Genomic DNA, 11,583 nt, shown 5'->3' with positions numbered 1-11,583 from the left:
CTATCGCATTGTCTGGGTGTAGCGACTTCGGTGACACTCCAGAGTAGTGGCGCGTAGAGCACACCTCTTACTGGTAATCATTACCGTTACCCACCCCACGTACATCCTCAGGCCCAACACGGATGCTGGAAACAATTCAAAAACATCTCCAAAGACACGGTCAATCACGATTTCAAATTTCCTTATCTATCAGGTTTCGTTCCAAGACAAAGCTGTGACAAGATTTGGCATGCGCAGCCGGGTTCTGGCGCACGTCGCGAGGCTGCGCCGCCTGCACAGCCCGCGAACAGTCGGGCAGGCAGCAGCAACACAACCAGTCGAAAGATGTCCCTTGTTCTAACAAGCGACTGGGCAGCGCAAATCAGTACCCTTTCGCGACTTTTGTGAGCGTATCGCATGAAATTGTTCAGCTTTTAGATATTGACAACGCCACAACTTCGTTTATGCGCGGGTAGTCTCAGCCATGCACGACAGGTTGTTTCGCGCAGCCTCCACGAGAGCGTTGATGGGGCTCTTGGTTATATTCGCCACTCCAACCGATTTCTGAAATGCTATGTTCATCATTCTATCTCACACCATTATGGCACCTCCACTCAACTCTCAAGATGATCGTGCAGCGTTCGTTGACGCTTGCATTAACAAGCGTAAGAAAGCGATGCATGCCTGGGAGTCACTTGGCTTGATCAGTGAGAAGTTACACGATGAGCAACACGGCTACTTCGTCAACAAGGAAAAGGCCGACAAGGCTAACGAACTGCAAAGAGTGGTTGAGGGAATAGCAAAGTCGTTTGCTACGTCGTATCGTGGCACCATCGAAGAACTCCATACTTACCTGGCTGAAGAGAATGCCTTCTCGGAAGATGTCCTCCGGCTCGGACAAGAATTTGGAGTGAAGATATGGGGCCGTATAGAAGACGGTGAAATCCGCTCGTCAGGCGAATCCCAAGGAAATGGCATCGAGGAGCAGGACTGGGACGACCCAAAAGACCGCCAGAAGTGAGCACTTTATGCGTTCTCATGAACGACTTTACTGACGCCCTCTTAGTATTCTGTTCTACATCCGATGCTGGCTTATATGTACCGTGGTCAGAGAGTACAAGGCGACTCCACGAAAAGGGAAAGCAAAAGGTCGGACCCGAGACTTGAGGGTAAAGTAGCCGTCACGAATAGCTCTCAAGATGTCTTGCTAACTTATCACTAGTATGTAGCTCCCTTGCGATGCTTTGCTAACGCAGTGCTGAGACATCTTACTATTCGTGCTAACAGCTTGACAGTCCATCTCAAGATAATCAACATGAAGACACCATCGAAGATCTCGCAGAATCTGATAGCCCTAGAATCATAGGCGTATCTTTTAGAGCGCCAGAACCACCACGCATGTATCCAACACCGGAACCGCGCAGAGATACGACATTCGCCAGTGCCAACGAGAAGATTACAAGCACTAGTTTCACCTCCGTGAACAAGACCACCACACCGAGTAAGAGGAAAGCGCAGTATTCCCACGAACGAACACCTTCTGGGAAGCTCTCGAAGCCTTCAAAAGGCGGTCGAACAATCCCTGTCCTCACTAACCAGTCACGAGATCCCTACTCGATCCCCATGTCTCCTCCCACGTTCTCCCCCATATCCCCTCCTGCGGTTCCGAACCTGGGCCGCTCATCGTTTCAAAGACGAAGAGAGACCACATACGACTCAGACGCGACGTGGGCACCGCCTCGTGAAGAAACCGCAGACGCGGAAACGGTGGTCGATGCGGAAGATGTCCATCCCGGAGAAGTCGGTAAGTTCATTATTCCGACAGCAACACTGAACGTTGAAGCTTACCTTGATTAGATTCAAGAATCCAGAATGATATCGCTACGTCCAACGCAGATGAGATGCAATACGAGTACGATAACGACATCAACAACGCCGCCGGCCCATCGGGCACCTACCGAAACCCCCTCAGACAGGATTCCGTCATACCAGATACACAAACGCAAAACGATGCAGTAGACTCTATCATCTACCCTCCAAGTGGCCAAATCATTGTAACCGACGAAGACACATCAAGCGACGCATATACCGACGCCATAATCCGCTCTCTCATCTCCAACCCCTCTCCCACGACGCGGCAAACGCGCATATACCGTCTCGAACTCTATAGACTACTCGTCTCCTACCTGAACGATATCAAGAACTTCGATCCCACTAACTACGACTCCGCTGCGGAAGAACGCATGGATTTTCTACTCAACCAATTTCACTGCACCGATGCTGATGTCTGGCATTCTGATCATAACGACAGCGCACTTCGCCTACATCTCGCGTTCGAGAAGTGGATGAGCATGCGTCACCGTCTCGCCGCGTTTCGCAGCGTGACGGGATATTTTGGCCTGCCGGGGAGGCAGTGGAAGGAGTTTCTGAGGGGTCTGGATGATGTGCCGCATGCGGAGGCTATTTTGGCTTTTGTGGATCTGAAGGACGCCGGGGATGGGGAAGAGGGTGGGAGGGTGCTTGGTGATGGGTTTGATAATGATCTTATGATGATGTTTGATGGCTTAACGAAGTTTCAGGACTGTAATGGGCCGGAGGCTTTCAAGGGCGTAAGGAAGTTTAATGAGAGGTTGTTAGTGTGGTTCAGGGATGAGTGAACGGGTGGAGGTAGACAAAAGACAAACCACACAGAAGACGCAACTGAGACTGCGGCCATTCCTTCTTGCGTCTAGTCATTCAGTACCTACCAGACTTGTCATAACACGCAGCAGCTATCCATCTCAAGGTCCAGCGCTGGCTTCTGCTCCACAACCGGCGCCACACCCCCATTAAGCTCTTTCAAGAACACAGTAAGCCGTTCCCTCAACTCAACCTCCTCTTTCTCCCTAGCCCAAACAAGATACAACCCCCACCTGAACTTCCCAGCCGTCCTCTCCAACGGTTTCAACATCCACTCCTTCAGCTCCCAACCCACCGCAAGCGGCATGTCGTTGTATACACGTAGCGTGATGAATTCCAACATCTTCGCCTCTCTCAGGAGCAAGTCGACTAGATCCGCAAGCCACCCGTTCATGCTATACGGAACTGTGTGCTTGTCAATCACACCTCCATTTGATTGGTCATTCCAAAATACACAAATGCAGATCCTGCTTGCGTTCTGGATGGCGCGGAGGGCGGTCGGTTCGATCGGGCGGTCGAAAATGCACGAGCTGGCAAGTGGGTAGAAACCCAAGGTGGCTTTCGAATAGAAGTAGGCGCGGATCTCATCGCAGAGAAAGCGACATGTCACAGATAGCTCGGTTGGTGCGCTTCGGTCGATGTAGGTGATTAGTCGCTCTTGTGTTTGCGCAGTATGATTATGATTGGGTTCCTGGCTGCAGAGATGGTCGTAGATGTCGTAGCGCAGTTCTTTGGGGAGACGGAGGAGAGGGCTGGAGGGAATGGATGAAGACATGATGGGTGGTGTACGTATAGGCGGCAAATGACGTGGGTTGGGTTGAGGGTACGAAGGTCTGTTTAGACAGTTGGATGGAAGATGGTAAGAAGGAGGCAGGTTTATGACAGTCAGGTACTGTATGGATGTGGCATGTGGGTTGGCGTTGTGGCACGCCTTGTGATGTATGATGACGTACTACCTGGGGTGCTTTGGCTCTTGTGGGAACGTGAAAGTGGGAAATAAGACTTAGAACAACAACTCTCCCTCCCTCTACTATACACTACTACGCCGTAATTAAATAATAATAAAAAGCAGAATAGCACAATATAAAGCTCTAAATAACTTTATCTTTCTAAATTTCTAATTAAGAGCGTTGTAGTTATGTTGTAAGAGCTACCTACTATTAGCTTGTGTCTAACTTCCACGTTCCCACTAGAGTTTGGGTGATCTGGTCATGGACGAAGAGGTCGTATTCGCGATATCCCGGAGCCTGACCTTTTCAAGCAGTGCAACCAACAGTAAACTATTGCATGCATCATTGCCACTAGCAGGTCGCAAGTAACTCAAAGAGCACGACATTCAGAAAGAAGCATATAATTGTGGCATTTTCCGTAATTGCTCCAACGCCATGCGAATGCAACATCATATCGAAGACGAACAATAATACTGTAATCTAGCTCCACAGCCTCAGCGTCCCATCCGCACCAGCCGACACACACCACGGCTCCCTCGGATGCCAGTCGAGACCCATAACACCCAACCTGCTCTTGACCTTGTGTCCGCGCAGTACCTTCAAAGGAACAATTGTAGCGTTCTCCATAAGATCTCCCACAACCTTTCCGTGGAAGATCTGGATGGTGCCGTCGTCGGAGGTATCGGCGAAGAGGGGGAGACCGCCTTGGTGGAAGCGCACGGAACGAATGGCTTCCTTGTGGAAACGCAGGGTCTTGTAGGGTTTGTTGGAGAGGTCGAGATCGTGCCAGAGGAGACGCTGCAGGGGCAATTAGTACACGAGTAATGTTACGGTATATGGAGAGCTTACCTTGTCGTATGTTCCGACAATGATGTTGTCACCACCGGGATGCACATCAATGGACGAGATCCATTTAGCACCTGGTTGCAAGATCTTGACGAGTTCCTGCTTGGCGAGGTCGTAGCTGCGGATGGTGTTGCGGGTGGCGACGAAGAAGATGGCTTTGGAGGGGTGGAATTGGGCGGTTTGCGCGATACCCTTGAGACGGCGGAAGGGGAGCTGGGTGAGATGTTTTGAGACGGTGTGGATGGCTACGGCTGTGCTTTGGCCGCGAGGCGATACGGTGGCGAAGTAGTCTCCTCTTCGGTGCCAGTTGACTATCTTGACTGCTGCTCGGACTTCGATTTGGACGAGAACGCCCTTGTTCTCCAGACGGGTTCCGGGACGGCTCCACTTGCCTGGTGCTGCTTTAGGTGCCTCGCCAAATGTTGTTGTGGTAGGCTTAGAGGCCGCGTAACCCCAACCGGCGTCGAGAACCTCGCGACTAGCTTGCTCAACGTCCGGTGAAAGAAGTGTGAAGGGTACGATTAGGTAGACGTTCTCGCCGCAAGCAGCAGCTACTACCGATGTCTCCTTGGTGGGTCTCCATTGTACTGCATCCACGGCCTCCTCATCTGACAGCTTTGCGTTCCAGACCTGGCGACCAGTCAATAGCTCCCAGATCCTTACGTAGCCGTCGTCACCTCCACTGGCAACAAAGATACCGTTAGGATCGACCGAAACACAACGAACACGTCCTTCTTGTCCGCGGTATATCGCTGCGCATGTAGTCGGGAAAGGCTTGAGCTCTTCAGGGTTCGGCAGCTTAGGTAGCAGTGATTCAGGGTCGATGTTGAGTCGGTTTCTCCGGATACGGGGAGCCAAGTAGAGATCCAAGCTTCGCTCAAATCGTTCCTTGACGAATGTCTCGTAACCAGGAACCTTGCGCAGCGCATCGTAGTTCTTGGGCAGGAAGTCCGTCTCCCGCTCCTCATCGTCTTGCTCCAACCACTTCTGCTCCTCAACCTTATCTGGCAAGTACTCGGGCGGTGGGTGGTAGCTCGCTTCGTAGCCAGGCGGTGGCAGCTTGGGTGCCGGGATGTGCATTGTGTTGTCGGGGCGAGGCTTCTCGTCCGCCCATACGTCAAAGGTGAAAACGTCTTGCTCCTCCTCCTGCTCCTCCGGTGCCCTGTATGGCTTGATGCGGCCTTCCCTAATCGCCTTGACGATCTTCATGACGCGCTTCGCTTCGTGCTTGGAGGGGATGAATCGTCGCTTGGGCTCTGGCGCAGCGCTCAGTGGCATAATCTCCGTGTTGACGCCAGAGAAGTAGGCGACCATCTCTGGGTATGGGTCGTAACCATCTTCCACAATCTCGTTCCTTGTGAGCCTCTTGAGTACATCGAGCTCCTCGGGTGACAGGTTCAGCGGCTTTCCTGTCTGGGGATCCGTCAAGCCTGTCCAGCCCTTGGGTATGTCGATACTGTCCAGCAGCGCATCCAGCGCCTCTCCCTTAGCCGGGCGCATGATCTTCTTGCCGTTGATATCGTAGCCAATATGCGGGTATTCATCGTAGTACTTGAGGTCGATGTTGCCAATCGTGTTGGTAGCTTCGGCGTCAGAATCGTCGGATTCGTAGACCGGGTCGATCTCTTTGTAGATGTAACGAGTGTTGCCGTGCGCATCGGTGGTGACAGTGTAGTTGGGCTTCAGGTCTTCATCGTCTTCTAGTTCTCCATTTGCGCCACCCACGTCCAGATCCATCTCGTGTGTAGGTACTCCATTCTTCTTGCGCAGTGGAACATCCGAGGTATTCAGGTTGCGCATTTCCTCACGAATCTGCTCTGCATCGCTGTCTTCCTCCTCCTCTTCATCTTCGTCGGAAAGACCCTCGATTAGACTGCTAGCATCGGTATCGGCGCCTTCATCTTGGCTGTCGTCCGAGTCGTCCTCGGAATGCGACAGGATGCCCTCGAGCAGCCCATCGGCCAATTCACCTTCCGAATCACTGGGCTCGGGCGCCGGGCGCGTCACGACCTTTCTCTTGCGCGGGTTGACTGACATTTTCGGCGATTGATGTTTCCTCCTCACGTTCACCGCGGACTGTCGCAACTTCCCAAAAATTATCGCTAGCGTCCAAGATTTCGGTTTTAGCGCGTCGCACGTGCCAGGCTGCCATCAGCCAAGCATATCCTCGGAGACCTTGACAGCAACTTTGTCGCAAACTCCGCAACTCCAACTCTCTGTTTACCCTACGCAATTGCAACCACCACCCGCATCTGCTACGCCAAGACACCACCCCAGACTGATTGCAGCAGTAATTCCACCGACTCACCATGGCGACGCGCCACTCTGACTACGATCGTAGGCGCCATTCCCCGCGCCGCGACCGCGACCGCGGAGATCGTGGAGACCGCTATGGCGAGAGTCGCTTCAGAGACGACCGTGACCGCCGCGACCGCCGCGATGACCGTCGAGAGCCTGACCGTCGAGACCGCGACCGCGGCGACACGTACCGTCGACGTTCGCGCTCCCCGCCTCGCCGCCGCGACCGATCCCGTGACCGAGGAGATCGTGCCGACCGTGGAGACAGCTACAGGCGCGACCGCGACGGTGATAGAGACAGGCGTCGCCGCTCAACCTCCCGCCGACCTGGTTCCCGTTCATCTGCTACACCGGCACCAGGCTCAGACAGCTGGAGGCGCGATGACGGCAGACGCGACGACAGCAGGCGCGATCGGCTAGATCATTCCTCGCACGACGACAGGAAGAAAGACCCCGAGACACAAGCCAAGGACAAGCTCGCAGACCGCGCTGCGAAGCTGGCTGAGTGGAAGAAGCTCAATGCCGAGCGCTTGCTCAAAGAGAAGACCGACACACCCGGCTCCGGTGCTTCGCCAGCTGCCACCGCACCTGCAACCCCGTCAGTCACTGCGACGCCCCCGCCAGCTCCGGCATCTGAGGCCAAGCTTGTTGGTACCGCTAAGACCAAAGTCATTCCGCAGAAGAGTGCTACTGAGAAAGTCAAGCAGAAGCAGCCCGAGAAGTCGACTTTCAGACTGGATGCTTCCGCCGCAGCCCGTCCCCTAGACATGGCCAAGCCTGCAGGCAAGACTGTCACCAACGCTAGCAGTGTGTTCATCCCAGATCCTCTTTTCACGAACCACAAGCTCACACGTACAGACGTTCCCATTGTTAAGGGCAATGGTAACATTGGCTCGTTCGGTCTCAAGGCCAAGACTGCTGCTGAGACCGAGGAAGAGAATTCCAGAAAGGCATTGCTCGACGAGGAAGGTCCGACCCGCAAGCGCAAGCTTCAGGCTCTCCCCGAATTCGACGCCAACGAGGCACCCTCGCTTGAAGCCGACGGCGACGACGCGGACTCTCCAATGAGTGACATCGGCAGTGATGACGAGAACAACGCGGAACTTCAAGCTCGCCTTGAGAAGCGTCGCGCTGAGATGGCCAACGAGAACCAAGAGGACACTGCCATGGAAGAGGCAACTGCTGTCGAAGCCCCTGCCGACGACAAGATGGAAGTTGACGAAAATGCAGGCGCCGAAGAAGATGACGTCGATCCTCTCGATGCCTTCATGGCCGATCTCACGGAGCCACAACCAAGCCGCGGAGCTCCTTCGGGTCAGACTATGTTTGCTGACGAGCTTGAGACTGTCGAGACCTCCGTCGAACATGAGGACCTTAACGAACTTCGCGCTGCCAAGAAAAAGAAGAAGAAGGAGGTGCCTACCGTCAACCACGATAAAGTTGAGTACGAACCGTTTAGGAAAGACTTCTACACTGAGCCCTCCGAAGTTGCACAGATGACACCTGAGGAGGTCGCAGATCTTCGCCACGAGCTCGACGGCATCAAAGTCAAGCCTGATGACGTTCCCCGTCCTGTCACCAAGTGGGCGCAGATGGGTCTGCTGCAAGCTACCATGGACGTCTTCACCAAGATCGGCTACGAGAGGCCTACAGGTATCCAGTCTCAAGGTGTACCTGCAATTCTCTCTGGCCGAGATCTCATCGGAGTCGCCAAGACCGGTTCTGGAAAGACGCTTGCATTCGGTATCCCTATGATTCGTCATGTCCTTGATCAACGCCCACTGAAACCAACTGATGGGCCTATCGGACTGATTCTCGCCCCAACCCGAGAGCTAGCACTGCAGATTGTCAACGAGCTCAAGCCATTCCTTGCAGCATCGGGTGTTACCATCAAGTGTGCCTATGGTGGTCAGCCCATCTCTGAACAAATTGCTATGATCAAGCGTGGTGGCATCCACATCCTATGTGCAACTCCAGGCAGAATGATTGATCTGACCAACGTCAACCAAGGACGAGTGCTTTCTTTCCGCCGCATCACTTACGTTGTCCTTGATGAAGCTGATCGCATGTTCGATATGGGCTTCGAGCCTCAAGTTATGAAGATTCTTGCGAATGTACGTCCTGATCGCCAGACTGTCCTCTTCTCAGCAACTATGCCCAAGAACATGCAATCTTTGGCTCGCAAAGCACTGCACAACCCAGCTGAGATCACCATCGGTGGTAAGAGCAAGGTAGCTCCCGAGATCACTCAGATCATCTCTGTCGTACCGAACAGTTATGAGAAGAAGATCAACAAGACTCTGCTGTACCTTGGTCAGTTGTTCTCTGAAGACGAGAATGCCCAGGTATTGATCTTCACTGAGCGGCAAGAGACAGCCGAAGATCTCCTATCCAAGCTTTACAAGTCTAAGTATTTCTCTGTCAACACGATTCACGGAGCTAAAGATCAAACTGATCGTAACGAAGCGATCAACGACTTCAAGCAAGGTGTTCTTTCGATTCTCATTGCCACATCTGTAGCCGCCCGTGGTCTCGATGTCCCTGGACTGGCTATGGTGTTGAACTTTGATTCGCCAACCCATTTAGAAGATTACGTGCACCGCTGCGGACGTACCGGCCGTGCTGGCAACAAAGGTACCGCTGTTACGCTTATCGAGAACCCCGGTCAAGAGCGCTTCGCTCTTCACATCGTCAAGGCACTCAAGGAGAGCGGTACAGAAGTGCCTCCAGAGCTCCAGGAGATGGCTAACACATTCCATGAGAAGGCCAAGGCAGGTACCGAGAAGTACTACGGCGGTTTCGGTGGCAAGGGTCTCGACAAGCTCGATGCAGCACGCGCACTTGAGAAGAAGCGCGAGAAGCGTCAACTTAAGCTGGAAGGTGTTGATGAGAGTGAAGACGAGGAAGAGATCGCACCGCTCATCAAGAAGCCCGAGGTCGCTGGCCCAGCTGGTGTCGTCAACGCTTCAGGTCCGGCTGCAGCTGCCGAAGAAGATCAACCACACTGGATGAAGCTGCTGAACAGCAAGATTGTGGTCAGCAAGACTGAGCGCCCCGACGCTGCCGCTTCTGGCAAGCCGATGACCGCGCGCGAGCGAGCCATGGCCGCTGCTTCCAAGGTCGACGGCAGGCTGAGCAAGAAGGGTATGATCCACGCGGGTCAGCCCATCGACAACAAGGGCCCCGATGCTGGTCTCTACCACTCAACCATCGAGATCAACGACTTTCCTCAAAAGGCTCGATGGGCCGTCACCAACCGCACCAACGTCGCCAAGATTCTGGAGCAGACTGGTGTTTCCATCACGACCAAGGGCAACTACTACCCCGCTCCCAAGCAGCCTGGTGAGAATGATCTCCCTAAGTTGTACATTCTCGTCGAGGGTGACACCGAGAACATTGTCACTCAGGCTATGATGGAGCTCACTCGTCTTCTACGCGAGGGAACCATTGCAGCTGAGGATGCCTCTGCAACTCGTGGCCCTACCGGTCGTTACAGTGTGGTATGAGAAGTTTCACTTCGTTAAGGTATGCTCGATTTTCTCTCTTTCATTTCAGCGTTGCTCTCTCAGCGTTGCTTTCTTTTCCATGGCGTCAGTTCACTGCATTGGGAGGAATGGTCAAATGGATGGATGTGAAGGGCATGGGACGGAGTTGAAGGCTTCGACAAAACACGACCGTGCTTCGATGCATGCCGCGTGGCTGTACCAAAACGTAAGTTCTCACCCAATCGCTCCATTCAGAAGTTTCGTTGATTTACCCAACCGTCGCAGGTTTCTACTCGGTCACTGAGCCTCTGTCAGGCAACGACATCATTGTACATTAATGGGCTTGGCAACTCGGTTCGCTGATATGCGATATGTGGGAAGGGGAGTGGAGGCTTGACTCTGGTAGTTCTGGTAAAACATGTCTGGTACGAAGGAGTGAGGTCTTGGCTCTGGTATTTTCCATGCAGCCTGATCTGGCACGAAAGTGTAGCTTAAGATAACCTTCCAAATGAGAGGCATTTCTGTCTACTACATAAACTTCATCGCGTGTTTCTAATCAACCACCCATATCTCACACTGTATACTCCGACTTCCCTGGCGGCACTGACTCCCGATCTCCGGAGAGGTGATGCTGCACCGCAACCTCACAGCGGGCCTCTTCGCCGATCCTGTATACTCCATCAATAAATCTCTCCTCAACATCACCCTCTGCGCGACAATCAATACACGCAGACGCGAACCGACATTTATTCATTCATTCCTCAGACCCAGATGCGTGGTACGACTACGCCGTATTGCCCTGAACACTGATGACGCAGCTCTACATACAGCACCCACGCCGCACCGCACTGACGCCATATCGCCTCCCAAGCTGCAGCTGCAGCTGCATCATCTGAAAAACCCTCCTCGGGGGTATATCCATCGGAATATGTATGTGTAGGTGTAATGGCGCCATAGCTGCATAGCGCATGCTGCATGCTGCATCTCCCACTCCCTCTCCCATCCTCCCCTCCATCCTCCATCCTCCGACCGCCGAACCTCACGCCGCAACACTGCATATCTCCTTCGCGTGCATCTCCGCCTATTTTAGGCCGCGTCCAGGACCACCTGCAGGGTCGATACATGTCTTGAACTCGCGAAAAAGGAACCTGGACTGTTCTGTTGATGATGCAGATACAGGTGTAAGGCGCGTACGTGCGCGCGTGCGTGCGTTGCTCGCAGAAAAGACGCACAGCACAGCCCTGCCGCCCCCCAACGCCACTCGCTCCAGCTGGATCTGGATATCCCTTCGTCTCGGATGCGGCTCGGCGAACCCAGGTTCAGGGCGGGTTTTACAGAATGGGGGG

At 53.6% G+C, this 11,583-nt stretch overlaps 4 protein-coding genes across 4 annotated transcripts; 2 read left to right on the top strand and 2 right to left on the bottom strand.

Annotated features, from left to right (window-relative positions):
• Positions 1-580: 580 nt before the first annotated feature.
• Positions 581-2,636, top strand: J4E86_010736 (uncharacterized protein; the record flags this gene model as incomplete). The annotated part of the gene is made up of 3 exons (XM_051451232.1): positions 581-996; positions 1,275-1,783; positions 1,837-2,636. 3 exons carry the CDS (start codon positions 581-583, stop codon positions 2,634-2,636), a joined length of 1,725 nt encoding a protein of 574 aa, XP_051297519.1.
• A 98-nt stretch (positions 2,637-2,734) lies between these two features.
• Positions 2,735-3,433, bottom strand: J4E86_010735 (uncharacterized protein; the record flags this gene model as incomplete). The annotated part of the gene is made up of 2 exons (XM_051451231.1): positions 2,735-3,063; positions 3,085-3,433. The coding sequence occupies 2 exons, from the start codon at positions 3,431-3,433 to the stop codon at positions 2,735-2,737; spliced, it is 678 nt and encodes a 225-aa protein (XP_051297518.1).
• Positions 3,434-4,088: 655 nt separating this feature from the next.
• Positions 4,089-6,491, bottom strand: ERB1 (Ribosome biogenesis protein erb1; the record flags this gene model as incomplete). The annotated part of the gene is made up of 2 exons (XM_051451230.1): positions 4,089-4,406; positions 4,458-6,491. 2 exons carry the CDS (start codon positions 6,489-6,491, stop codon positions 4,089-4,091), a joined length of 2,352 nt encoding a protein of 783 aa, XP_051297517.1.
• A 272-nt stretch (positions 6,492-6,763) lies between these two features.
• Positions 6,764-10,258, top strand: PRP5 (pre-mRNA processing RNA-helicase; the record flags this gene model as incomplete). The annotated part of the gene is made up of 1 exon (XM_051451229.1): positions 6,764-10,258. One exon carries the CDS (start codon positions 6,764-6,766, stop codon positions 10,256-10,258), a length of 3,495 nt encoding a protein of 1,164 aa, XP_051297516.1.
• Positions 10,259-11,583: the final 1,325 nt, after the last annotated feature.

Source organism: Alternaria arbusti (genome assembly GCF_024043155.1).
Source record: "Alternaria arbusti strain BMP 1465 chromosome Unknown scaffold_25, whole genome shotgun sequence".
NCBI lineage: Eukaryota > Fungi > Ascomycota > Dothideomycetes > Pleosporales > Pleosporaceae > Alternaria > Alternaria arbusti.
The sequence above is the reverse complement of the archived record's forward strand: the minus strand, read 5'-3'. Positions and strand labels throughout refer to the sequence as shown.